Consider the following 25,222-nt stretch of genomic DNA (forward strand, 5'->3'; position numbering starts at 1 on the left):
GAGATGATGAAGGTGTGTCTCTACTTATAGAAAAAACGTTGAAGTAGGTAGATAGTCTAAAGAATAAGACTATTTTGTTAAATTTGACTACTTATCCGAACTTGAGTTTGAAAAGGAAAAAACAACGGATCACTGAATTTTTTAATATATGAAAGTTGATATTTGGTTATGTTTTTTCAAGTGACTTTGCTAATAATAAAGTCCTAAGACTTTCCTGAGAGTAGGAAAGACGAGTTTTAGAAGATTCTAACTACTTCTTTGACCAAAAAAAACAATCTCGTTGAAATCTTTGTTGACATGTGAACACTTACCTGTAAAGAAATCAAAGAAAGGAAGTTTTTGACTGGTTTGATTTGGAATCTTCCAAGAGCTGTTTAAGAAGCTTAAGGGCTTCATGGTGCATCGAATTGCTCTTGAACAATTCCAACAGTGCAGAGTAAATTTTACTTTTCATGAGAATCTCCTCACAGATGTTGACGTCACAGTAGTTGACACCCTTTAATAAATCTACAGCAGCTCCAGACTGGCCAGTGTGAAGAAGTGCTTGGAGAAGAGCTGTGTCAAGGATCGCTGCCATCTCCCTGGCACCTGAGTTAAGTGGGAGGATCACACCACGTCCCTGCAGAAAAAAAAACTTCTTCAAACCTCAACAAAAAAAAGTAGTGAAGAATCAGATATTACCTTGTTGGACTTCATAGACTTGCCAACAGCATCTGAAATGACCTCTTCTGTTCCTTCAGAAGTAGCCTTCTCTATAATACCAGGTCTCCTCTTCTACAAGTACTTTATAAGAGCCATCAGAGTGTTGTGACTCATTTTCTTAGATTCAAGAGCTGCATTGCCTTCAGATTCCAAGTAATATCTTGGAGACGAAGACTCCATATCATCTGAAATGCCGGATGAGCCTCTATAAAGAGATGCTTCATCCACCATCTTATCTGGTTGAGGAATCATTGTTGTTTTAGGAAGAATAATGGACGGATACATGGAGAGTACATGCGTGATGTCTACTTGAGATGCTAGGAAGTGTTCCATGGCTTCCTCATAGCTCCCGTTCTCAAAAAAATAATGAGCGAATCTGTATCATGATAAAGAGGCAAGGAATATAAACATAAAGATTCCCATTTACCACTGGGTAAATATTGAAGTTATGGCTTTTTAATACCTTGTATGAATCGAACTCTCTTTCGCGGCTCTTAGGCTTGAGTCTTCAGGAGGGAGTAACTTGCATAGGGCTAAGGCTTCCTCAAAGTTTCCTGAAGCTGTTAACTGCACAATCTGCGATGACACTTAGATTTCTCAGAAAAATTCAAAAGCCATCTGATACGAGTTAAAGCAAAATTCTACATTATTGAAAAATAGAATCATATTTTCATCATCTCCTGCGGTTATTACCCGAACCAAACTTGCCGAACCGGACCGACCCGTAAAGTTTGGTTTTCAGTTAGTTCGGTTTGAAGGTTCGGTTCAGTTTGGTCTTCGGTTCGGTAATCGGTTAGTTCATTTTAAAAAGAAAATTCAAACAGTATCAATTTTAACGAAATTCCAAACCGAAATAACCAAAAAAAATTGAATATTATTCAATATAACCGAAAAATTTAACCCAACTAACTACAAAATCAAAAACTTTGGTAAAAGCTTTTGAAACCAAACTAACAGAAAGCCGAACCGAACCAAACTGAATTTTTTCGATCGACCCGAACTAACAGAATAAACCAAACCCGCAGGCCTAAGCAGTAGCAAGAAACATCAAATATTAACAGAGCTAAAGTAAATCACCTGGGCCCCGATAGAAACAGGGAAGAGAACATGAGCAGAGTTATCCAAATCAACAATCACAGCACTGTTGCTCTTGTCAAGGTGCCGAATAATTTGGAGCACAACTGTCTGTATTAAAGGATAAGGGCTTCGTAGCAAGCGAACCTAATTAAAACAAAGGCATAATAAGCGAATAACAGTTTTCTAGAAATGCAAAGAGAACCAAACTGTCTTCTCCTAGAACTTTACATACCTCAACTCGTCTAGGAAACAAGGCTATTGCATACGGGTTCTGAATGACAATAGCCGTTGGAGCCTCTGACCAGCAAATCCTCTCCGTCTGAAGTAGCTTCCCATTTTGATCAACAAAAACTCCAATGTTCTCCTACAATACAAAGAAGAAACTAATCAAACAACACTCCAAAAAACATCCTCAAGGCAGATGCTACAACAACATTCACCTTCCCCAAGAGAAGTTCACCAATAATGTAAAGATTTCACAAGAGGAGGAGAAACTCTACTAGAAGGAAACACCTCAGAGAGTGTCCCATTAGCAGTGTTAAGTATCACATACTCTTTCCTAATCCCTAAGCAAATGTTGTCACCACACCAAGAAATGGACTTTGCAGTATCAGGAACTCCAAAGTCTCTCACTTCTACAAACCCTCTTCCTCCTGAACAAACCCATCATCAGAAAACAACTCTTCTTAACTAAAAATCCAAACTTTCAATCCAATGTGTACTAGACAGGGAGACAAAACACAACTGAAAAGCTCAGACACAACTAAAAATCCAAACTTCCAATCCAATGTGTAGACAGGCAGACAAGACACAACTCAAAGCTCCGAGACATACAGGCAGACAAGACACAACTAAAAATTCAGACACAGAGGAAGTCTCAACGGTCGTCCCACGAGTAGGCGTTCGCGCCTTTCGCTTTGGTGATCACAGCGACTGTCTCCAAGTTAGGAAGTTTATGAAACGCAATTGACTCAGAGAGAGAGAGACAGAAGCAGCTCTCTTGAAGCTAGAACCTTCATGGACACGATAGGTTTCTTAGAGAAGCCAGAGACGGTCGTCTCGAGGACGTAAGGCTCTTGACGCAGCGCAGAGGCGGAGGAGATGTAACTGAGAAATGAGAGATGAGAATCAAAGCTGAGAACAATAGGATCATCAACACTGACTCAAATAATTTACCAAGGAAATTTTTTTATTACAACAAATTTCGTTGAGCTTGAACTTGAATTCACTTGTAGATGAGAACGGAGATGATGATTTGAGAGTCAATTGTGCATTCGTTAAAAAAAAAAAATTGTGAAAATTATGAAAAAAAAAAAAATTAAATAAGAAAAAATGCTCCCGGCGGGGCTCGAACCCGCGACCTTCGGCTCATAAGACCAACGCTCTAACCAACTGAGCTACGGGAGCTGTTTCGATAACTAATGTACATATATATATATCACATTGGTTTCATTATTTCATGTTTAATATGATAGAGCATGAATTTAAATTTTAACTGAATTCATAATATTTATTTATAGCTATGTAATGATTTTCATTTTTGCATTTATAAATTTTAAATAGTTAAACTTATTTCTACATTTTAAAAAAATACACACTGTACTTTCCATCAATAATAAAGTTTTATTTTACTATTAATAAAAATAGAATATGAATAGAGTTTAGGGGTGTTCAATCCGGATATCGGTTCGGTTTCGGTTCGGTTTTTTTCGGTTTTCGGTATTTCGGTTAGTAAAATATAACTACCATTCTAAATCCATATTTACTTCGGTTCGGTTCGGTTTATATACCGTCGGTTTTCGGTTTATTCGGTTTTATACCAAAAAACATAATTATTTTGTTTGAGATCATATAATATGAATTTTAGAGTCATATTGTCAACACACTCATTTATTAAAAACCTATTACATGTTCAAATAAATGAACAAAAAAGTAAAAATGCTTCTACCATCAAATAAAATAATCAAATCTATAACTAAAATCAAAGCTTGAAATTTTGAAAATAAAAATATGAAACAAAAGAAAAGTTTTTTCACTCTTCCATATTTAGTGTTCATTAAAGTCATGTTTTTTCAATTGAAAAATTTCCATTAATTATTGTCCATCAAATTTATAATCTTCATATTAATTTAGTGAAGACTAAAATAAATCAAAAAGATCAAAAAAGACTTAGAAAATAAGATGTCTGAATTGCGATGTATTGTTATTTAGTTATAGTTCAAGTGTTTTACAAATTAAGATTTTTTATTACTATAAAATCATGGTAATAATTATTAACACAAATTTAAATTATGTAACAGATAGATTTTCATGTATTGTTATAAAATAGATACATATTTACATGTTTCTACTTTTAATCGGTTTTGTTCGGTTTATTCGGTTTAATCGGTTATATACCAAACCATATCCAAATCCTACGGTTTTTAGAAAATTATATCCATTCGGTTTATATGGTATATACCAAAACCAAACCATATTATCTATTTCGGTTCGGTTCGGTTCGGTACGGTTCGGTTTTACCATATTGAACAGCCCTAATAGAGTTTTAAATTTTGTGTTTAAAAGCTTTAGATAAACATGATACTTAATAGCCTTTCAAAGCTCATCTTGACATATAACTTTAAAATATTGTAATATAAGATAGATCTGTTCAGAGCAATATTTCATTAGAACGCATGACTAAACTTTAAAAAATAATCATAAATAAAAGGATAACTCTGATAATTTCAATTAATAAACACAAAACAATTACACACGGTAAAAATATTCTCACACACGCATACAACATTCATGACAAGGAACGCCTCTGTTAATTATAACATTAAAAAAGTCTTTGGCTCACTAAGCAAAGACTTGGATGGAACCTTATTAATTCTCTAAGTAAACATCACCATTTTATTGGCTCTTCTTCCACGAGAATAAACCTTCACTATTCTTGTTTATGTGTGTATGTATATATGTCTCAGCTAGCTGCTGATGCAAGAGAAGTGGCTGGCTCAGGAACAACATCGGCTGGAGAGAAACCGTTTGGTTTAGGATACTGTTTCTCCTCCAGTCCCCAAAACTTTGCTGTTTTGACATCATCTTCACACATTTGTTTTGAGAACTCCTCATGATCATACTCTAGTGTTGCTTCTCCTCCAAACTCCTTGGGAAGATTCTCAACATCAAAGTGTGATGTCATCAGTTCATCACTTGTTTTGTCTTTAGGGTACACAAACTTGACCTTTTGAGCTGTACATGGGTCCAAGAAGTACTTAACAGCCTACGTACAGGGATAAGAGTAGGTAAATAAATGACTCTTTTCAAAAACTTTTAAAAAGATTAAAAAACATTTTGATGAATGTGTAATGACTCTTTACCCTGTATACTGCTTGGAAAAGTCTTGGTGGATTGTAGAGAAAGGCGATACCGAGTCTCTCAGGGTAATGATTCTGTAGAATGTAGACAATCTCACGTGTTGTTTTCATAGGAACATTAGCAGCCATAGACCAACCAGTGAAATCAATGAGCCAAGACATTTGTTCTTGTCCCTTGGGAAGATTGAGGATTGCATTTTCAAGAAGATAGACCAAATGCTTGATATTACCTTCTGCTGATGTTGAGTTCTGTTTTACAATATCAAGAGTTTTTAAAACTAACGAAAAATATTTTTAAAATAGTCAAATATGTGAAAATGCGCTTATTTACCTGTAATGCTGGTCTCATTATAAGCACTACTCTGCCTTGTCTATCATGAAAACTAGCTCTTGAAACTTTACCGGTCTCACCTTCATGTGCTACTTGATTCTGGAGAGAATTAAAAACAAGATTTACTCGTAAAATATACAAAATCATTGAATATATGAGCAAAATAGAGTTAAATCTGTTAGCAAAAAAAAAAAGGAGAGTTAAATTTACCCAACGGATCTCTTGAGGTTTGTATGTTGATCTCCACTTGAGAGTCTCCTCAAGCATTTTCTTGGCTTTCTCCACATTCCAGTTTCGAGCAGCCAAATATCTCCTCAAGGAAGCATCAGAGCAGAACACTAAACTTTGTCCAGAGAGCGGCCCTATCGCAGATCTCAATTCTCTAACCTGAAATTTTGTAGGCGTAAGACTTTTGAAGTTATATTAATGAGAGAAAAATACAATAAAGATTCTTGTATACCTTGTTATCATGCTGAGAACCATCATCAAGTTGGTGCGCATTCCTTCTCTTAAACATGTTTAGTTAACAATCTTTTAATCTCTAACGAGAAAGCTTCAAAGCCTAGAAATGGTAAATTATAGTTATGATCCAATAGGAGCTAGATTAGATTCAAGAATCAGCAAGAGGATAGTTTGATCGGCTATTAATAGAAAAATAATAATCTAACATCTAATACGGGATCAAGAATCCATTCTAGTTTACCTGACTAATAAAGATTCTACAAAGTTTTTGTCAATAATTCAACTTTGAAGAAACTCTCTAGAAAATCACAGGCCTTCTCGAAACGTATTATAATTCAAAGCATTTGTTACATATATTTTGACTTTTTAAGATCGCAAACTTCTTGGCCGAGAGAGACTTGGAAATGGTACACAGCTTTCTAGAGTTTTAGAACGAACTAAAAAAACGAAGTTGAAAACGCAAAGAGGATCTAACCTGATAATAAGGATCTCTTTGTATGAGTGATCGAGAGTCGAGAGAGAACGAAAGAGAGAGAGGTATCAATGGGGTTTGGTCGTCACGCGAGTATCATTCCCACTTTAAAAGGACTTAAAAGCATGAAACGTGGGAAAAGACATTAACCAATTTATGTGGCATTTAAAATTAATACGTTTTATTAATTAATAAGTTATATATTGATATTCGAAACTTTTTTAAAATGGGCATATAGTATGTGTTTTATGTTCATGTGAAAGGCCAACTGTTGGTAAATTATAAATAGTAGTACTATTTAATTTATTTTTGTATAATTAATTTTCAGTTTTTGGCGTTTGTTTGTTTGACCAAATATATAAGATCTGAAACGATTATTATTGTAAGAGACAAGAGATCCGAAAATCGTGCAGTAATAAGATTTGGTGATTTTACAAAATACATAAAATGTGGGAACTCCCTAGATCTAATGGTTAATTAAAATTCATATGAAAGCCTAAGTTACAAAAACAAAATCCATTACTAAATTTATACTAGAGATTGACATGCGCATCTGCACGGTATTGGTTTAATACTAAAGGAACAATCCGTATCTAAATAGATAGTCAAATGTTCATGCTTAACTGATTATATAAACTAATAACTATTTCTATGTGTTTGCTAAATTAAGTGAAATAAAAAAAAAAGTTTTTAGTAAAATAATTATATGTAGTGAAAAATTAAGTAACAATAAATTTAATTTTTTTATTATTTTGATTTAAGTTAGTATTTTATTTACAAAACATGTCTTTAAGTTATGTTTTTGGTTACGTAATTTTTCACCGATTAAAACTAAAAAAAATTTTTAGTAAAACAAACTAAACCGAACAACGCTTAACCATATGCAAAACTCAATTAATTTACATTTTTGATTTTATAATTGACACAAATTAATGTTGATTAACTAATAAATAAAAATATACACTATTATTATTATGGTAATATAATTAATGATGTTATATATTGTTAAGTTAATATAATTAATGAAACTGTTAAACTGAATAAAATATAGAAATACAATTAATGTAATTATATTAATGAAATTACTAAAAATATAATATATTTTTTATATTTCTATCTATTATTTCCAAACATTTCTTATTTATACTATTATACATGTTTCCAAACAATGTCAAAAAGTACTTTAATTTTAATAATTTAGATAGATTAATGAAAACAAATTGATATTAAAAATATATGATATAGATAAAACTATTTTTCATGAAAAAATGATAAAATATACAGTGAAAAAAATCCATTACTAATACAATTCACATTGAAAAGGAAATCTTCTTTCACGTTCGAAGAACTCTTATGTGTTGTCTTTTTATTTATTTACGTTCATTATATGTCTTCCATCTTCGTCAATTGTGCCACGATCTAGAAGATCTGAAGAAGTAATTAAAGTTAAAAAAAAAGCTTAACAAGTTCGCTACCTTGTAAGAAAGAAAACCTATTAATTTTTATATTAATAATGTGGAAACCACTCTTTCATGCGTTAGGTAGACAAATAAAAAGAGTCCAGAAAAGACGACATCAACCAATAATAATAATATAAATATAAATGTAACGTTTTACTCGAACTATTGATTTAGAAAACATCAAAGATTCGGTTTAGAAACATAACCATGTGCGTATGATGATATAATTAGCATACTCTTTATGTTTTTTGATTAAATCAGCATCATTGACATTGGACATTATTTGGACCAGTTATTATTAAATGGCATAAAAATACACCATGTGACGTTGATCCGAGCTTATCACTTTCTTAGTTTATTACTCTTTATAATCTGTTTTACCGAAAAATAATATACAATATATTGATCGGTCATCTCAAGAATCATACAAGTATATACTGGGAACAAGATTATTGTTTACTGTTATATTCATCTTCTTATAATTCAAAAAACAGCTCATCAGGGAAGTTAAAAGATCATCGTCAATTGTTTTTATTGCCACATTGAGACTTTAGCGACGTCTACAACTATGGAGTGGTCATTATGGAGGCTAGAGCTGATCACATGAGAAAATACATAGCCATGCCACATTCCCAATAACATTTCTGAATAATACGATGCCTTCTTACCTAAACCAGCTCCACGAAGAATACTACAGAAATAATAATGTATCACTATCGTTCGCTTAAGGTACTTGTGTGAAATTACTTTGGACCTTAACCCTAAACGTTTTGTATGTGTCATTGTTGTTTATATGGAACAACCTCGAAGACCAAAAAGTCAGATATTTCTATAGAGAATTTGTCACCAGATTTCGTTAATAATCAAACTTTGAATCTTCTCAAGGCGTATACAATAATTTCTCTAGAAAATCACACATCTCCCAACTCATAGTCTAAACTTCTAGAAAAGAATGAAATACGTTTGTGAAGAGAGACCAAGACATAAGTTGACAGGCAAAGATTTAGTAAAGAACAACAAAACAAGGTATGAATTTTAAACAGACGAACTCAAAATCACGAAGCATAGACAAAGATCTTTAGTTACATTACATACATATATATATATATACACTATTAATCTATTAGTAGAGCAAACTGTTCGGAGGGATGGGGAGAGAGGAAATAGATTAATGGACTTTGGCCATCACTCGGTTGTCATTCTTATAACCAGAAAACAAACTCATTAATAAAGTTTAAGGTTTTAGTTGGGCAGATAGGGCCATCAATCGTTGTTATTGCCATATCGAACTTTCAGTATTCATTGTTGCCCCTAATGCAACTAGTGTATATCATATCATCATGGGTTTACCCATGATGGGTAGCTACGGCCAGAAAACCCCTAATCTCTTTTTCTATAGTGGGTTTTCCTCCGTCTAAATTTGGAATGTATATTTTCTTGTTGGTGCTTTTACTACAGTTTTTAAAACTCTTGGGTGTTTGGTTGTAACTGACCAATATTTTCAGCTGTTAATGTTCAAAAAAAAAAAAAAAAAAATTCAGCTGTTGGTGCTTTTCAGTTAATTTGTCTGGTGGAACAACATGATCATTTGCATTCAAAGGTAGCAGGTTCAAATCATTAACTTTTATGACTTTTGTATTAAACTACATATACAGGCCCAAAAATGTTTTTGTTGATTCCAGCATATTACAAAAGGACGTACTGACCCCAAAACTTATTTTTTTTGAATGAATGCAAGACCCCAGGACAACTTCACGTATACATTAGGCAAAAATTCATCTCTTTTTGTGTGACCCTACGAGGATAAAGTCCTTGTCAGCAGCTTGCAATCCAAGTCACATAGTTGATCATCGCCATTACTTGACTGATGACCAGTTGTCTAGTCCCTCCGTCAATTGCCAAATCAAAAGTAAATATTTTTCTTGTCAGCAATTCCGTTTTAGCATACCCTATTAATAAGTGCAAAAACACTAATAGATCATGACTAAAGTGGATTCTAAATTACGTTCACGAAAAAGAGGTGAAAAGATTAGGAAGTAGACAGATCTGGGTGGATTCGAACCACCAACCTCTCATAACGAGAGCTCTACCATTTTGAGCTTACAGATCTATTAACACGAACCTGGCCAAGTTAACATGAAGCTCTCTGTACTGGAAGGATCCTAATGAAAAAAGCATATCCACAATAGTGCGACACAAGGATCAGACCATCACTTCGACATAATTGTATAATTTCATTAGAACTAACGCTGCAAGTGAAATTAAAGGCCAATGCACAACTTTTTCTTTTTTAACTGCCTACATCAAAATAACAATACAAATTATTATGCACAAGTCCTTATGCAAAATACAACGTAAGATTTTCGCTAAATATTCGATGGTTCCTTTAACGTGCCAACAATGAAATACTCTTTTTCAACAAAGAAACACTGTATCTAATTTTACATACAAAAAGTCAGACAAGTTACTTGATTTAAGATACCTCATTGCTTCAACATGAACACACTCGTGCGCTCGATTTATCCACTGCTAACATCGCATCGATTATTAAGGAAGATGGCGATACCTCCAAGGTCTTCTATCACCAGAGCCATTAGCTCTATGAAAAACATAGATATAATCATACAAGACAACATGCTTACAGTATTGGCAAACTGATGGGACTCTTAACGTACTTCTTTGTATTATATACTATAAAAGTGGATACATGTTGCTAAAACATTGTGCTTACTAAAAAATAACTAGCCAAGTATGTATATAGCTTCGTTACAGAAGTTGAAAAGTGCTTGATATAGCAAAATTAAAGTCGATTTGGAGTTATGATAGGTTATATAATATGAATAAACTCAAACTTAATGTACCTTTGCCTCTGTGGAGTATGTTGGATTTAGATATGGCAGCGTTAGACTCCAGATCCGATCAATCGTAATGATAGGAATCGATTCAAAATATGTCTGTGTCGAGAGATATTTTGGTGAATTGAGATCAAAGGGATGAGAGAGAGAGAGAGAGAACAAGACACAAAGGTGAGGGGAGAACCCGGGCTAAAAAAAAGTGCCCCGTGCGAACTCCCCTAACCAACACGAAACAATTATTTTTATTATTATTTAGTGTGTGACCTGCCATGCAAGCGCACCTGTCATGGCAAAGGTCGGATGACAAAGATGCTAATCAGAACTCAAGCCTAATCCATCAGGCTATATCGTCCTTAACAAACATCTTATACATCCTTCATACTCATTATCAATTCACATATCTCAATCCTCTCCCCTCTTCTTCAATTGCTCCTCCCGGACTCATCCTCACCTCAGCATATCACGGATCCGACGAACCTAGCTTGCCGAGATCATGATGCGAGATCAGATCTGAGAATAATCAACAGATAAAGAATATTACAAACGAATTCAATCGAATCAAACATCAGATCCAGCTACGATAGGCTTAGTTACCAGCTCTTCGACCGATCGTCGGAGATCTCAGCAGCTAAGATCCGTCTTCTGGATCATGAATCAAACCGGAGCTACCAGATCCATTGTGTATACGACGCCGATTCGAAGATCGACGGCAGAACTGAATCGGAGAGTCTTCCAATACGTCATCAAATCGACGTAACGGAGAGATCTAGAGAAAAGCGATGAACGAAAAGCTTAAAGAGATAACGATAAAAAAAAGCGGGTATGAGAACCAATGAGATCAAGGCGTGTTTTTATACAGAGTGTTGGGACTAATGGACGGACGAGATGGAATAATTCGATGGTACGATCAACGGTTGAGATGTGATCTCTTGGGGGTGAGGTTACGTGTTTAGTGGCGTTTTTAATGAGAGGTGGTTGTTTGTACACAAGAGAAAAATAAATTTAAGACGTTTTATTAGGACATGGACAGCTAACCTATGGGGTCGTTGACTTCGTTGGCGTTTTACCGATTCCATGCGTCTTAACTAAGCACGTTTTCTTTATTTGACTCAGAGATTAACAACGGCCCACAAAAGTATTTGGGCTATAATTAAGCCCAGGATAAAACCTCGGAAGCGGCCGAAGGAAGATTCAATCATTCAAACACATAATAGGGTAGTTATGTATCATCTCCAAGAAATGACACAGATTGTTTAATTGTTTCCAAGAGATCATATGCTTTTCCCTATTTGTTAGCTTCATCGCCGACATTAGAGCCACGTCGAACCGACCGACCGCTATCACTAAACTACTAGCTAGCCCGCATTCCTAGCTACTTAGTACCCTTCTTTCGATGATATCAAAGCGGACTCCCCCTCCCCATTCACTCCCCCTCCCCATTCATTAGATAGAAAAGATCGCTAATATTTTACTTAGAGTATCCGCTTAAGTGAGAAAAGGAACTGCCAGCTCTCTTCGCCTGAATGGAGACATCAAACCCTCGAACCGTCATTCCAGGATTTGCAGTCTGATACTTTCCATTATGTTACAAGCTCACTCTCTTCAAATTCATTGTGTAATGGCAAAAGTACCAGCTCGATTTTGATCTGAGAGGAAAAAAGGCTCATTCTCTTTGGCTAATACTTGGCCACTGTTTGCTAGTAATTGGCGATTTGCGAGTCGTTGATCATAAATTATTAACAAATACTAAAAATGTGCGCTGAACGTGACCGTTAATTTAAAATTTGATGAAAGCCACACACACAAAGAACATCGCAAACACTAAAAGACTGGTGATTTATGAGTCGTTGATCATAAATTGTTAACAAATACTAAAACTGTGCGCCAAACGTGACCGTTGGCTTATGATAAAAGCCACACACAAAGAACATCACAAACGCTAAAAGAGAGTGGCAAACGAAAAGAAAAACACAAACACACTAAACGGTGCCGTTCTCACCTTTTGTTTTATTATCACCATCTCTTTGGAAAAGCGCTTCAATCTCTTCAAGCGACTTACCTTTCGTCTCCGGCATTAGGAAGAAGAAGAAGTTCCACGCCACCGCCGCAACTCCAGCGAACATAAAGAACGCTCCTCCAGTGGTTATCGCCCTAGTCAGCGACAAAAACGACATAGACACTGTAGCATTCATCACTCTATTCACTGCAACGCCAAGACTTGCTCCTTGCGCCCTAAGCTTCAACGGGAAAACCTCAGAGCTGTACACCCAAGTTATCGGCCCAAGCCCAATAGAGAAAACCGCTACAAAACTATAAGCAGAGACTATACTCAATACCAAAGCCCAAGCTAGTTTCCCGCCAGAGTTTTGTGCCATCGTGAGCCCAAACCCTAACATCGTCAACGCACAAACCATTCCTCCAACGCTGGTCAACAAAAGCTTCCTCCGACCTACCTTGTCAAGCAAGAAAGTCGCTGTTAAAATAAATGTCGTCTTCATGATTCCGACACCGATTGTAACCAAGAAAAGCTTGTCTTTAGCCGTGATCCCTGCTCTCTTAAAGATCTTCGGACCGTATAAAAGCACGGCTTCGATACCCGTCGCGTGCTGGAAGAAATGAATCCCTAACGCAGTCAAAAGAACTCGTCTTACCGCAGGTGTTGGTCTTAAGATTAGCTCTTTCCACACTCCTTCACCGTGAGTCTTCTTTTTCTCCATCTTCACGACCTCTTCTTCGCAATTTGCGTCGATTCCAGCAGCTGTTTTGATGTCTTTAAACCGTAGCTCAGCTTCTTCAGGCGAGTTCGATACTAACTTCAGTATCTTCTTGGCTTCTCCGAGACGGCCTTGTAAGACCAACCACCGTGGAGACTCCGGCATTTTCAAGATCCCTAACGCTAGCACTAGCGACGGGATCGCAGCTATGCCGAGCATCAGCCTCCAACCGATATGCATTGGTAACTTGGAGAAGAAGTAATTGACTAGGTAACCTAGTAAAATCCCTATACTGATGCAAAGATGAGGTAGAGAAGCTAAGAGTCCTCTGTGTGAAGCAGTTGCTATCTCGGCTGAGTAAACTGGAGCAACCATTAGAGCAAAACCGACGCCGAGACCGGCTGTGCATCTACCGGTTAAGAGAATGGGATAATTTAGACCCCAACCCATTAGTACTGAGCCTAACATGAAGAGTATTGAGGCCAAGACGATTGTGAAACGACGTCCGATTATGTCTGAGGTTCTTCCGGCGAGCAATGATCCGAAAAGGGCACACAGGTTGAGGATTCCGGTGAGAACTTCGATCTGAACTTCGTTAGTCTTTAGATCTTCTTCAATAAACACCATTGCTCCACTCATAACACCAGTATCTATACACATACCAAATATACAACATCTTATCAATTCTTGGATCATTTAAAAAAAAAAATTATAAGTCCTATCAAATCAAAGACAAAAATTGTAGAGAACGTATATATTTAAAACAATAAACTTATAGATTTTGGATACCCCAGATTAATAAAAAAAAAACAATAAACTTGACATAGAAAAAAAGGAAACTAAGACATTTTGTCGAATCTAGCAAATATTTAAATCTTAGCCTCTATAATTTTAAAATTACTAGAGATAAACGCTTTGTATATGTGTAGAGTTGTGAACAAATGTTTTTCTATCAGCCTTCCAAATTAAAATTCCAATAATATTCAACAAAAATGTTAGTTTTGGAGATTTTTTATGATACACTTACCGTAACCAAAGATGATGGAGACGATGGAGGCGACAATAGAACACTGAAGAGCGTATCTATTAACTCCGGGTGGCTTTTCATTGGTCGGCTTCTCGACGGGATCCGGATTCTTGCTGGAGATGACCTGATCTTCCATGATTAATTTATCACCACGTTATCAGAAAATATTGCAAACCAACTATAGAGTATACAGACTTTATCTCTGTCTCTCCGAGTTAGAAGCCTGTATCTGAAAGTTAGTTATGAGTTTGGTTCACAATATCTTTTTCTCACTACCAAAGAAGATTCGTTGATTATATATAGAAAAAACTTATGACGACATAAGACAGTACTCGTCAAAGCCACATGCTTGAAAGAGGGGGTTTAGTTATTTGAATATCAAAGGACAAAACTCTTCCACACATCTTTGATTTATATTTATAGAAATTTGTTTTGTGGAAAAAGATACTTAAGACCCGATCAATGATTCTAATTACAGACCCTAACTACATGTGTAATAAGAATAAACAGCTTGACTAGACTCAAAACTTGGAACTCTCAGGTGTCTAACTTGCCAAATACTAATTAACTTTTGATTTTGATAAGAACGTATCTGAAACCAAATGTAACGTAAACTCTGACAAGCTAAGATTTTTCTTTTTTGTAATTTAATGAAAAGATATGGGTACACACGAGTCCACTATTATTGGATTAATAACAATTTTTAATATCTGTTTTTTTGTTTTATCCTCGTGAATATTTATAAATTAGGTGTTTTGCCCGCACATGCGGGCATAATCTTTTTAATTTTTTTCTTAATTTTCATAGTAGAAAATATTATTTTCAGATAATAACATAATATATATATAAGAATTGTCTTTTTAAAAATATTTTTTATTTTAACACTTTATCTTTATACAAACTTTTACATAATTGATATTAAATTTAAATTTTTTTATATCTTAATTTTTTAACTTTTATAATAAAAAACATTATTTTCAGATAACAACACCATATATATATATAATAATTATCTTCTTTTTTTTTTGAAAAAACATTTTTTATTTGACAAATTTATCATAATTTACAATTATCTAATAAAAACATATAAATCTAATATTATTAACATAAATTCGTTTAAATTATTTTAAATTTTTATAGTAGAAAACATTATTTTTAGATAACAATACAATATATATAATAATTATCTTTTTTTGAACATGTTTTTATTTGACAAATATATCATAATTTACAATTATCTAATATAACATATAAATCTAATATTATTAACAAAAAAATCCTTTTTAATTATGTATAAAATTTCATTATGGGTAGTATCTAATTATCATTTTTTTAAAGTTTTTTTTATTTTGACAAATTTATAATAATTTACAATTATCTAATATAACATATAAATCTAATATTATTAACATAAAATTTATTTTTAAATTTTATAGTAGAAAACATTATTTTCAGATAACAGCACAATATATATAATAATTATCTTTTTTTTACATGTTTTATTTGACAAATTTATCATAATTTACCATTATCTAGTATAACATATAAATCTAATATTATTAACATAAATTTCGTTTTTAATTATATATAAAAATTCATTAAGGGTAGTATAGATATTAACCGCTCTGTTATAAGTTCTTTGTACCATATATTCATTATACTAAAATAATCTTAAAATAACTCAATATTCTATTTTTAATTATATAATTAAAATAATTAATTTAATTAATATTTAATTATATAATTTATGTTTTTTAATTTTTTACTAAATGACTTTTTCAGATAAGAATACAATATATATATAGATATTATCTTTTTTTAATTATATTTTTAGTTTTTGGATAACTCAATATTCTATTTAAATTACTTAATTAATAATTTTATATGATTAATATTTAGTTATATAACTTATGTTTTTAAATTTTCACTAAAAGACTTTTTCAGATAACAATACAATATATATATATATATATATATATATATATTATCTCTTTTTTAAAATTATATATTTTTAGATTTTGGATAATTCTTACTATTATTAATTTGAATATATTATCTAATCAAACAAATTTAAATTTCATTTTTATTTTTAATTTATTTATACATTTTATTCATTAAGGGTACAAACGATATTAACCACTTTAACTTTTAACGTGAGAGCTCGATTCCAAAAATTTACTTTGCAAATAATAGTATAGATTTATGTCACAGTGTAAAACGGCATGATGGAGTTCATTTAAATAATTTTTACAGTTTAAATTTAGATAAATTAATGGAAGAGTCAAGTGACTAATTTGGATTTATGAAAATTTTAAAAGGTTCGATTGATTAGACTTTGAATCATGGGAAAAGACAAACATGTTTTGCTTAATTAAGTAAACAGGAAAAACATAGCACGTAATTAGGTAAGCGATAGTGAAATTTTAAAATATTAATTAATATCATATCATCTTTATATGTAGTTAAAATGTCATGTTAATTATTCATAATACTAATTAAGTATAGTTTTCCGTATTTATGTTTCCGATACATGCGAGTAATAAAAGTTGGCATATAGTTCATGCTGTTTAACATGATACTAACCGAGAGTATTAGACAAAATGATCACACGGTTATGAATGGAACAAGTGAAATAACCATGTGTGATTTTTTTCATAATTAACCTAGATCAGTAAGACGAACCCTCGATAAAGCAAAACTCATCGCTCATTAAACACTTGGCTTACCTTAATTGATAGAAGGTTGCATGATGAAATGACAATTAAATGAACTTTTAAATGAACTTATATTTTCATATAGATTAGTGAACATAAAACAAAAGCTTATAAAGTTATAATTCATACGTATATATAGTAGGGAAATTGCAGCCAGTTGAATTAAAAGTATGCTTTCTATCATGCTTCTTCACCTCCTGTTTAATAAAGCTCAAGACCATTCATTACATGTAATATACTATAGCTAGTTTATAACCCTACAATAGTTTATATATCCACACCAAATAACTATAGCTAGTTTATTTAACCCAACAATAGTATACAACGATACCTTACCTGCATCTTGCCACAAAAGCAGTACATATCCACAGAAGAAACAATTGTGAACTAAAAGTTAAATGTGTCCTTTTTTGAAAAAAAAAATATCCTGAGAATCAAATTTGATTTGATCTTGAAAACAATACTTTGTTTAAAATATACTAAAAAGTAAAAACTAAGAAACGTTGAGGACAACAAATCTTAGAAAAGTAGCTGCTTTGTGTATTGCTAATAACATTTTTCGATGTTTTACGCTCTGAAAGTGTATCACACTACTTAACCCGAATTTAGAATATTTTCCGACTAATGTTAGGACTAATCATTTGTTACGATTTACCATATAAATCATTTGGATTGAATCTCGAATTCAGACTGACCAAGTAGTGATAGTTTAGTTTCTAAAGAGAATCGAACCCATAACTGATGTACGTTTTTTTCGGAACCGATTGGATCAGCCGACAGGCGTTATCAAAAAAAAAAAATCTTCAATGTTGGATCATGTGCGATGTCATAGCGTTGTATGATAATGCCAGCTAACGAATGAATTATCAAATACAAAGATAAGACAATGTATTGGCCGATGAATCATATATGTAAATTTATATTGGACTTATTAGTGTGAAATAAAGACATCATACTTTTCAACAAAAGTGTTCCACAAACAAAAATCTTATTCAAACATTAAGGAGTCATATGTGTATTACTATTATGCAGAAAACATAGAAATATAATAGTACAATTCGTATAATAATAAAGTAATCATGTCAAAATGCAGAATTTGTTTAGCCTCTCGCGATAACCCGAGGCTTTGAGTGTGTATACAAAACATAAAACAAAAGAAACTTGAATTCATCACGAAGCACAAAGTGTGTAAAACACAACAACTATGAACTCTATGAAGCTGGAAACTGAATAACATGAAATTCAAGAGATTCCACCAACAAAAAACTTCAAGCTTTCACAAGCTATTTTATGAGGAAAGTAAAAACGCAGGAGATGAAGTTATAAGTAAAAAGCTAAAGCAAATGAATCAGATCTTCAATTGCAATGCTCCTGTGCTTTCTAAGCAGGAGTCGAAGAAGCATCGGGTTTCGTATCCAGCCCAAGTTCCTCCTCAAGTTTCTTCCACGCATTCAAGAAACTCGGAGGAAACTTCTTCTTCACCGTCCTAATCAACCCTTTAGCGTCATTCACCTTCTTGTTCCTCACCAACCCAACAGCCAAATGCTGCAAAGTGTTAAAATCAGGAATCTTGTTCATACCCACACTCTTCTTGAAGATCGCGTACCCTTGCTCATACAAACCACTGTCACACAGATGAAACACCAACGTCCTAAACGTAGCCGCGTTAGGAGCACACCTGTTTCTCTTAAGCCCTTCAAACACTTTCTTAGCCTCATCCAACATCCCCTTCTCGCAATACGCCGTCATAAGATAGTTGTAACTAATCGTATCAGGCTTCAAGCCCTTAACACTCATCTCCTCGATCAACTCCCATACTCTCTCAGGACCCTCTTTCTGAGCATTCATTAAACGAACGTTATACGCTGCACTATCAAATTCAATTCCTTTCTTAACCATCTCGTTCCACAAGCTCTCTGCTAACTCAACTTTACCATTCTTATACAAAGAACCTAAGATCGTAGTGAAAGCAATGGTGGTAACCTCCATGTTTCGTTTACCTTCCATCTCTCTCATAATCTCGATAGCTTTCTCCGGCGAGCCAGCGTCGCAATACGACTTAATCAATATCCCGTAAGAGACTCTATCGGGGACGATGGTGCTATACCTCTGAGGCATTTCGTCGAACAGTTGGGGGACTTTCTCAAAGTTCTGAGAGTTAAGACACGCCGTTAGCAAGGCGTTGAAGGAGACAGCTGTCCTCGGCGTCTCGTGCCGACCCATCTCCTCGAAAGCCTTGACGGCGTGATCGAGCATCGAGGCTCTTCCGTAGGATCTGATGAGCGTGGAGTAGAAAGGCTCCTCCTTTATCCTCGGGTCGTCCTTGTGGGACTCGATCAGGGCTTCGATGTCGGAGAATCGGTTGCATTTCGCGAGGCGGCGGACGGTGAGCTCCTGGGCGTAGCGGGAGGAGACGGGGGAGGCGGAGTGGTTGGAGACGTTGGAGTAGATCTCGAGGGCTTTGTCGGGGTCGTGCTGTTTGCGGAGGATGCTCTTCGCTTTGGAGGCGGAGATCTTGGTGGACTCTAGGACGGTGGTCGCGGCATCTCCGGTGGTGGTGGTGAAGCGGCGGAGGTGGCGGAGGGAGAGACGGGATGCAGCCATTTTGCAGAGGAGGTGACGAAATGTGGAGAGGGAAGGCACAAAGGGAGAAGCTTTAGGGTTTAAGATTTTTGCAAAAAAAAAAAAAATTTATTATAAATTGTAAAAATGATTATATTTATGGTTTTACAACTGACCATTTTATTTGGTTTATACAAGATCCATGTCTTCTCTCTTGCATCACACTGAATTATTTTGTTTGAACAATGTTAAAAGTTTTCTATAATTTTTTTTCATATTTTATTCGTTTAATATTTTGAGAAAAATATGAGTACAAAACCAACAATTTTACATTTTTTTACCTATGACAGTTTTGTTTTTTTATTATCGTGTTATATAAGTCTACAGCTAACATTTTTATTAATCTTATTAACGATTTAAATCGTACACTAATAGTTTGTAAACAATTAATTTTGTGTATTATGCTGTTATGAAAGTTTCCAATATAGAAATTTCTATATTAATCAGATAACTCATAATTCTTGTTCGGAAGCTCGCTAGGCGCTATTGTTCAGAAACTTGCTAGATGCTACGCGTGCGGTATATACGGACCTAGCGATTTATTAAAAATACGGAGAAAAATCGGAGAATACTCGAAATTTTTTTTTGTATTTTTGATGTATAATACTCTACATACACACGTATAATACATATTTATGTATATGACTCAGCGTAGAAAGCATCCGTCCCAATTCACCACGTTCTACCTACGCATCTCGTATACTCGATCGAATAATCGGCTCCGCGGACAAGTTTTTGAACAGGGCTCATAATAAATTATTTTTTTATAATTCTAGTAGAGTAAAAACATAACCTCTTGATTAAACAAGAGACTTCAAATACTCTTTAGAAATTTAACGTTCTTCAGGATCATTGAAATAATTATGATCAATGTCTACTAGAGAGAGAACAAAACAGGACTTCATTGGTAAGGTTTATAGCAAACAAAAGTATCAAAATCATATATTGGTCTTAAAATAACACAAAGCGTCTTTTAACTGAAGCAAAAAACTGAAGAGAACTTAAAGGTACTAGACAGCAAGCAAACAAACAAAGGATGAGCTTCAGGCTCCATACTCTCCCTGATCAAACTTGTCTTCTGGATAAAATACAGCAACCACTTCATTCCCTCCAAACTTCCTACCATTCATCCCGCTTCTTGCCCTCGACGAACCTTCAGTATCAACATACTTCAAGAACACCTGCATTCATTCCCACTGAGTTCAAGTTCTGCAAGAGAGAAAGATAGAGAGGCGAGGTCTTTAGTACAAACCTTGCCAAGGCCTGGCACTGGCTCACCGCTGGGGCTAGGACGCGGAATCACAACGCTGGTCAACATACCTGCATTTTAAGAGTTAAACAACAAACATTCCAAATACAAGAGACATACAGAGACAAAAACGTTAGTTTTTAAAGAGTAGCCATTTGTGAAAAAAATAAGATATGCAGTCTCCAGTCTGAGTATGTTAGGTGCTGATTCTTTATAGCAAAAGGCTGTAAAACAGACATATACAAACCAAAGAAAACAGAGAGACAAATCAATATGCTTTTGTTTTAATCTTTATATATATCTCCAAAATGGATATAATAAAATGCAAAATAAAAGAAATCTCTTACCAAACTTTCCGCCTTCTTGTCTCATGTCTTCCATTATATCTTCAAACTCCTCATCGTCTTTAAGCTCATCCTCAGTAACAACTTGAGTCAAACATACAACTGTAGTTGCCACTGGACCCGGCTGGAACATATTCATCTGCAAAAAAGATAAAAAAGCACACAAGCCTTGCAATTAATAAACCATAAAGAAACAAAGGTTGCTAACATAACTCAATTTTACCTGAAAAGCAATCTGCTGCTGTGCATGCAACAACACACTCTCCTGTTCAGGTTTTGGCTGCATTGATCCCTGGTTAGCGCGTCTCACAGTGAGAGTCTTGTCTCCCATTTTAATACCGTTCAGAGCAACGCAGGCAATATCTGTAACGGCGACATCTTGGTACACACAGAAGGCGTATCCTTTGGAGTTCCCAGTTTCTCGATCTTTGACGAGGTCAAACCCCTTTAGGGCTCCAAAGCTTTCCAGCAGCTCCCTGACTTGTGCCTCGGTGAAGTAATATGGAAGTCCACCGACGAAGATACGGTCTGGGCCTTCGAGACCGCCGGAAGCACCTGGAGTCAGACCAACAGCAGCTAAGTTTAGATGGGGACTGGGCTGGCTTGGGCCAAGAGATGCAGCTAGAGATGGGTTATAGTCACTAGGTCTCCTCACCTTCACTGGAGCTCCCTAGGAATGTGAAAAAAAAAGGAGATTCAAATACTCTCCAACACCTAATACTTAGTAGAAGGGTGAATATTAAAAAATTGTACCTCAAATATAATGCCATCCAAGGACATTGCGTTACTAGCCTCTTCAACGGATCTCATCTCCACAAAAGCAAACTTCTTCTCGTGGTTTATGTAAACATTGACGACGGCATCACCTGGACCAGCGGTGTTTCCACCAACCGCAGCCATAACTTGACTAAAGAATGTAGCCACAGACTGCAATACAGGAAAGTAAATCAATGTTAATATCAATCAAACGCTGGAGTATAGTTCAGTGGGAAAAAAAAAACAAAAGTGGCTATCAACCTGTTCATTAGCCACAGGGGAAAGCCCACCAACGTAGACTCTGCGAGCATGCCTAGTCGCCTGAAGACACAGAAAGGTTAATAAGAAGACATGGTTAGCAACAGATAAATAGATAGCAGGTATAATATACTCAATGAAAATCAAAGCTGACCTGCTGTGTCATAGCCTGAATTGGCATCATAGGGAGTCCACCGAATGCCTGCAGGACATAGAATTAGCTTGAGAAAGAACTCAATACATAGTTGTTAAAAGGGTAAAGATAAAAGACCTGTCCAGTCTGTAAAGGGAATATGTTGGGAAACATTCCAGCCGGAGGAAGAGTTGGTGGTGGTGGAGGAACTTGGCCTACAAAAATGAGAAACAAGATAATACATGAGAAGTGTAAATATAAGAAGACATGTTTTACCTTCCCTGAAAAAGCAACTGCGATATAATAGTAGACATCCGGCCAAATCTAATTCCACTAGAAAATCATTTGTGAACAAAACCAGTGATAGGTACTGAGGATGAGCAGTACCAATAAAAAAATTGCAGAAATTCCTCCTTGTATATAAGAGCTAACCAGCCCACACCCAAATGTTGCCTTACCAAAATAGAAAAGCAAACAAGAAACACAAAAGAACAACAAACAACCAAAACCTCTCAGTTCTAACGTTGTATCCCATGTAAAAATGAACAAGAACAGCCTATGTGCATTATGGGAATGAACTCTACATTATGCCAAATTAAAGAAGACAAAAAAAGGATACCTGTAACAGCAGCACCAGCAGCTAACATTGCAGAGGCTGGAGGTGCCATATCGAATCCACTGACCCGTTTGCTGCAAGAACATAGATTTGATGTAAGCTAAAATTCTTAGAATAAAAATAATCATTTCACAGAAGAGTAGTTAGAGCCAGGAAGATAAGTTACGTTTTTGATGGAGAGCGAGACCTTGATCTGCGCCTAGATCTATCCTTGGAACGCGAACGAGACCTATGACGGCGTCTATCTCCTCTGTCATCTCTACGCCTATAATTTATTTTAAAACACACAAAAATTAGAATTCGAAAAGGATTTCATTTAATTAGAAAAGATAGATTAGTAGTCACCTATCATAGTCACGGTCACGGCTGCCTCTGCGGTAGTCATCATCGCGGTCTCTACTACCACGGTCTCTTCTATCACCACGGTCTCTACTACGATCCCTGTGGCGGCTACGACGCTCACGATCCCTGTCTCTACTTCTCTCCTTGCTTCTGTCTCTGCTTCGATCTACAGATCCCTTCTCTCTTTCTCTGTCTTTACTTCTTGAAGACTCTCTTTCATTGTCACGTGTTTCTCCCTACACAAGAATCCTCATCACTTACAACTTATATATAAATCAAACTAAACAAAAAAAAAAACACTACACATAACAAGTAAACTCAACCCCAAACTAATCTTCAATTCGCTCTATACCCTAAACCCTTACAATCTGCAGTTTTTAACCAGTATACTAAAAATCGATTCTTTATTGAATTCAATTACGCATCGAAGCTAATAAACATAGATTTGAATCTCTGAAAACAAATCCATTGAACAATCGGAAGCTGGAAGATTGTAGCGTAATCAAAGAGCATAAAGTACCTGAGATTTCGAGTCTGTTTGATCCTCGATTTCTCCGCCGCGGCCGCCGTTATCATCGGCCTCGAAGCCGTCAACAGCTGTCCCGTTTCCCTCGTGATCTTCGAAGTCAGACATAGTAACGCACGCTTTCACCGGAGATAGGGGGTTTAAGATAAGTTTCCTCTCTGTTTCTGCCGCCGAGATTTGGACGAATGGAGAAAACAAATTTTTTTAGGGCAATTTCGATTGTTCTGTTATTAAATAAAGACGAGACCAACCGAAAGGGTAGTTTTGTCAGTGTCGTGTTTGGTCTTAAAACTCTTAATAAGGATTGCGACACGTCAGCAACGACAATTATTTCGCAAAAAAAAAAGGATATACGGCCCGGTCCGAATCCAAGCTACCCAGTCCGATCCAAGTCTTCATTGTGGCCCAATCCATGTATGTTTGAGTTCACTAAATGAAAACCGAACCGATATTGACTCGGTCAATGATCGGTCCAACCGATTCGACTGGGTTTTAAATTTTAATTTAATTTTAGATTAAACAATTATATACATATATATGTATAACTATAAATTTATTTTTATAAAATTTTATATCATTGTGAGAAATTAAAAATGATATGAAAATAAAATGGAAATTTTTAAAAATAATATAAAATATAATGAAAAATCATTTGTTTAGATGGATATTCAAAAAGTAATACGATTTTTTATGAATTTTTTTTTAAATTTGCAGTTTTTATATTTTTAATTGAATTTAAGAAAATCGGGTTTTCATATTGCATCGGATCCCAATTTTACCAAATTTCATCAATTTCTGACTAGATTTTCCGGTTTAACTCAAATCCAGTTTTTGTACAACACGAAACCAGATAGAAGACAGAATCACGTCTCCGGTCCTGTCCGGTTTTCAAAACATTGACTAAACCTAATTTTGACTTTTGAGTAAGTGATAAACATTTTAAAATAGCTTAATAATTCCTTTATGATTTTATATGTATATTGTTTACAAAAAAATAGAGAGGCAAAACACATGTTTTATTAGGTTTTGTCCAAGATTTTTTCCCCTTTAACAAGTAACTTAACCAAAGATTTAACCAATTCACTAGAAGTAAACTTGGTCGCTTTTTACTATAAATTGATGGTTGGGTTCTAACTATAAAAAATTTACCGTAAAAAATAATATGTATAAAAATTTTATTTAGTTAAAAAATATGTAGCTTTA

General features: G+C 34.8%; 4 protein-coding genes, 1 non-coding gene and 1 pseudogene across 9 annotated transcripts; all 6 read right to left on the bottom strand.

Moving 5' to 3' along the window:
• Window positions 1-200: 200 nt before the first annotated feature.
• Window positions 201-3,232, bottom strand: LOC125575431 (annotated as a pseudogene).
• TRNAI-UAU lies at window positions 3,113-3,186 on the bottom strand. The gene has a single exon. It is a non-coding gene; the product is annotated as a tRNA-Ile (tRNA).
• Window positions 3,233-4,483: 1,251 nt separating the features above from the next.
• On the bottom strand, window positions 4,484-6,508 carry LOC106361442 (phosphatidylinositol transfer protein 3). 2 transcript variants are annotated; one of them, XM_013801182.3, is made up of 6 exons: window positions 6,407-6,508; window positions 5,930-6,031; window positions 5,680-5,856; window positions 5,470-5,568; window positions 5,142-5,387; window positions 4,484-5,044 (listed from the first exon to the last, which is right to left on the bottom strand). In XM_013801182.3, exons 2-6 carry the CDS (start codon window positions 5,984-5,986, stop codon window positions 4,742-4,744), a joined length of 882 nt encoding a protein of 293 aa, XP_013656636.2. In that variant the 5' UTR covers window positions 5,987-6,031; window positions 6,407-6,508; the 3' UTR covers window positions 4,484-4,741. The 2 variants fall into 2 exon arrangements, with proteins under 2 accessions (XP_013656636.2, XP_013656637.2); XM_013801183.3 differs by lacking the exon at window positions 6,407-6,508 and adding an exon at window positions 6,173-6,399.
• Window positions 6,509-10,124: 3,616 nt separating this feature from the next.
• On the bottom strand, window positions 10,125-14,925 carry LOC106359073 (probable polyol transporter 6). 2 transcript variants are annotated; one of them, XM_048737831.1, is made up of 4 exons: window positions 14,460-14,925; window positions 11,313-14,082; window positions 10,725-11,228; window positions 10,125-10,462 (listed from the first exon to the last, which is right to left on the bottom strand). In XM_048737831.1, exons 1-2 carry the CDS (start codon window positions 14,593-14,595, stop codon window positions 12,698-12,700), a joined length of 1,521 nt encoding a protein of 506 aa, XP_048593788.1. In that variant the 5' UTR covers window positions 14,596-14,925; the 3' UTR covers window positions 10,125-10,462; window positions 10,725-11,228; window positions 11,313-12,697. The 2 variants fall into 2 exon arrangements, with proteins under 2 accessions (XP_048593788.1, XP_013654284.2); XM_013798830.3 differs by having other exon boundaries at window positions 10,125-11,228.
• Window positions 14,926-18,319: 3,394 nt separating this feature from the next.
• Window positions 18,320-19,866, bottom strand: LOC106361439 (pentatricopeptide repeat-containing protein At4g36680, mitochondrial). Its single transcript, XM_013801180.3, has one exon. It carries the CDS (start codon window positions 19,775-19,777, stop codon window positions 18,554-18,556), a length of 1,224 nt encoding a protein of 407 aa, XP_013656634.2. The 5' UTR covers window positions 19,778-19,866; the 3' UTR covers window positions 18,320-18,553.
• Window positions 19,867-20,723: 857 nt separating this feature from the next.
• On the bottom strand, window positions 20,724-24,270 carry LOC106361438 (splicing factor U2af large subunit A-like). 3 transcript variants are annotated; one of them, XR_001272907.3, is made up of 12 exons: window positions 24,014-24,270; window positions 23,497-23,729; window positions 23,318-23,416; window positions 23,155-23,225; window positions 22,674-22,750; window positions 22,557-22,604; window positions 22,406-22,465; window positions 22,142-22,315; window positions 21,612-22,058; window positions 21,392-21,527; window positions 21,048-21,268; window positions 20,724-20,976 (listed from the first exon to the last, which is right to left on the bottom strand). XR_001272907.3 is itself a non-coding variant. In XM_013801179.3 (12 exons), the coding sequence occupies exons 1-12, from the start codon at window positions 24,125-24,127 to the stop codon at window positions 20,839-20,841; spliced, it is 1,665 nt and encodes a 554-aa protein (XP_013656633.2). In that variant the 5' UTR covers window positions 24,128-24,270; the 3' UTR covers window positions 20,724-20,838. The 3 variants fall into 3 exon arrangements, 2 of the variants coding, with proteins under 2 accessions (XP_013656633.2, XP_048593789.1); XM_013801179.3 differs by having other exon boundaries at window positions 21,048-21,115; XM_048737832.1 differs by lacking the exons at window positions 22,557-22,604; window positions 22,674-22,750; window positions 23,155-23,225; ... (1 more) ...; window positions 23,497-23,729; window positions 24,014-24,270 and having other exon boundaries at window positions 21,048-21,115; window positions 21,612-21,943; window positions 22,044-22,058; window positions 22,406-22,471.
• Between the last annotated feature and the right edge of the window lie 952 nt (window positions 24,271-25,222).

The sequence above is a fragment of the Brassica napus genome, chromosome A8 (genome assembly GCF_020379485.1).
Source record: "Brassica napus cultivar Da-Ae chromosome A8, Da-Ae, whole genome shotgun sequence".
NCBI lineage: Eukaryota > Viridiplantae > Streptophyta > Magnoliopsida > Brassicales > Brassicaceae > Brassica > Brassica napus.

Bases quoted from the DNA above. Each gene is read 5' to 3' on its own strand.
- LOC106361442 (XM_013801182.3), bottom strand. From the start codon at position 5,986: ATGTTTAAGAGAAGGAATGCGCACCAACTTGATGATGGTTCTCAGCAT. The intron at 5,857-5,929 runs GTATACAAGAAT...ACAAAATTTCAG, and splicing joins GTTCTCAGCATGATAACAAG to GTTAGAGAATTGAGATCTGC. The intron at 5,569-5,679 runs GTAAATTTAACT...AATTCTCTCCAG, and splicing joins AACCTCAAGAGATCCGTTGG to AATCAAGTAGCACATGAAGG.
- LOC106359073 (XM_048737831.1), bottom strand. From the start codon at position 14,595: ATGGAAGATCAGGTCATCTCCAGCAAGAATCCGGATCCCGTCGAGAAG. The intron at 14,083-14,459 runs GTAAGTGTATCA...GTATGTGTATAG, and splicing joins CTCCATCATCTTTGGTTACG to ATACTGGTGTTATGAGTGGA.
- LOC106361439 (XM_013801180.3), bottom strand. From the start codon at position 19,777: ATGGCTGCATCCCGTCTCTCCCTCCGCCACCTCCGCCGCTTCACCACC.
- LOC106361438 (XM_013801179.3), bottom strand. From the start codon at position 24,127: ATGTCTGACTTCGAAGATCACGAGGGAAACGGGACAGCTGTTGACGGC. The intron at 23,417-23,496 runs GTGACTACTAAT...AATAAATTATAG, and splicing joins CGTGACCGTGACTATGATAG to GCGTAGAGATGACAGAGGAG. The intron at 22,605-22,673 runs GTCTTTTATCTT...TATGTCCTGCAG, and splicing joins TCCCTTTACAGACTGGACAG to GCATTCGGTGGACTCCCTAT.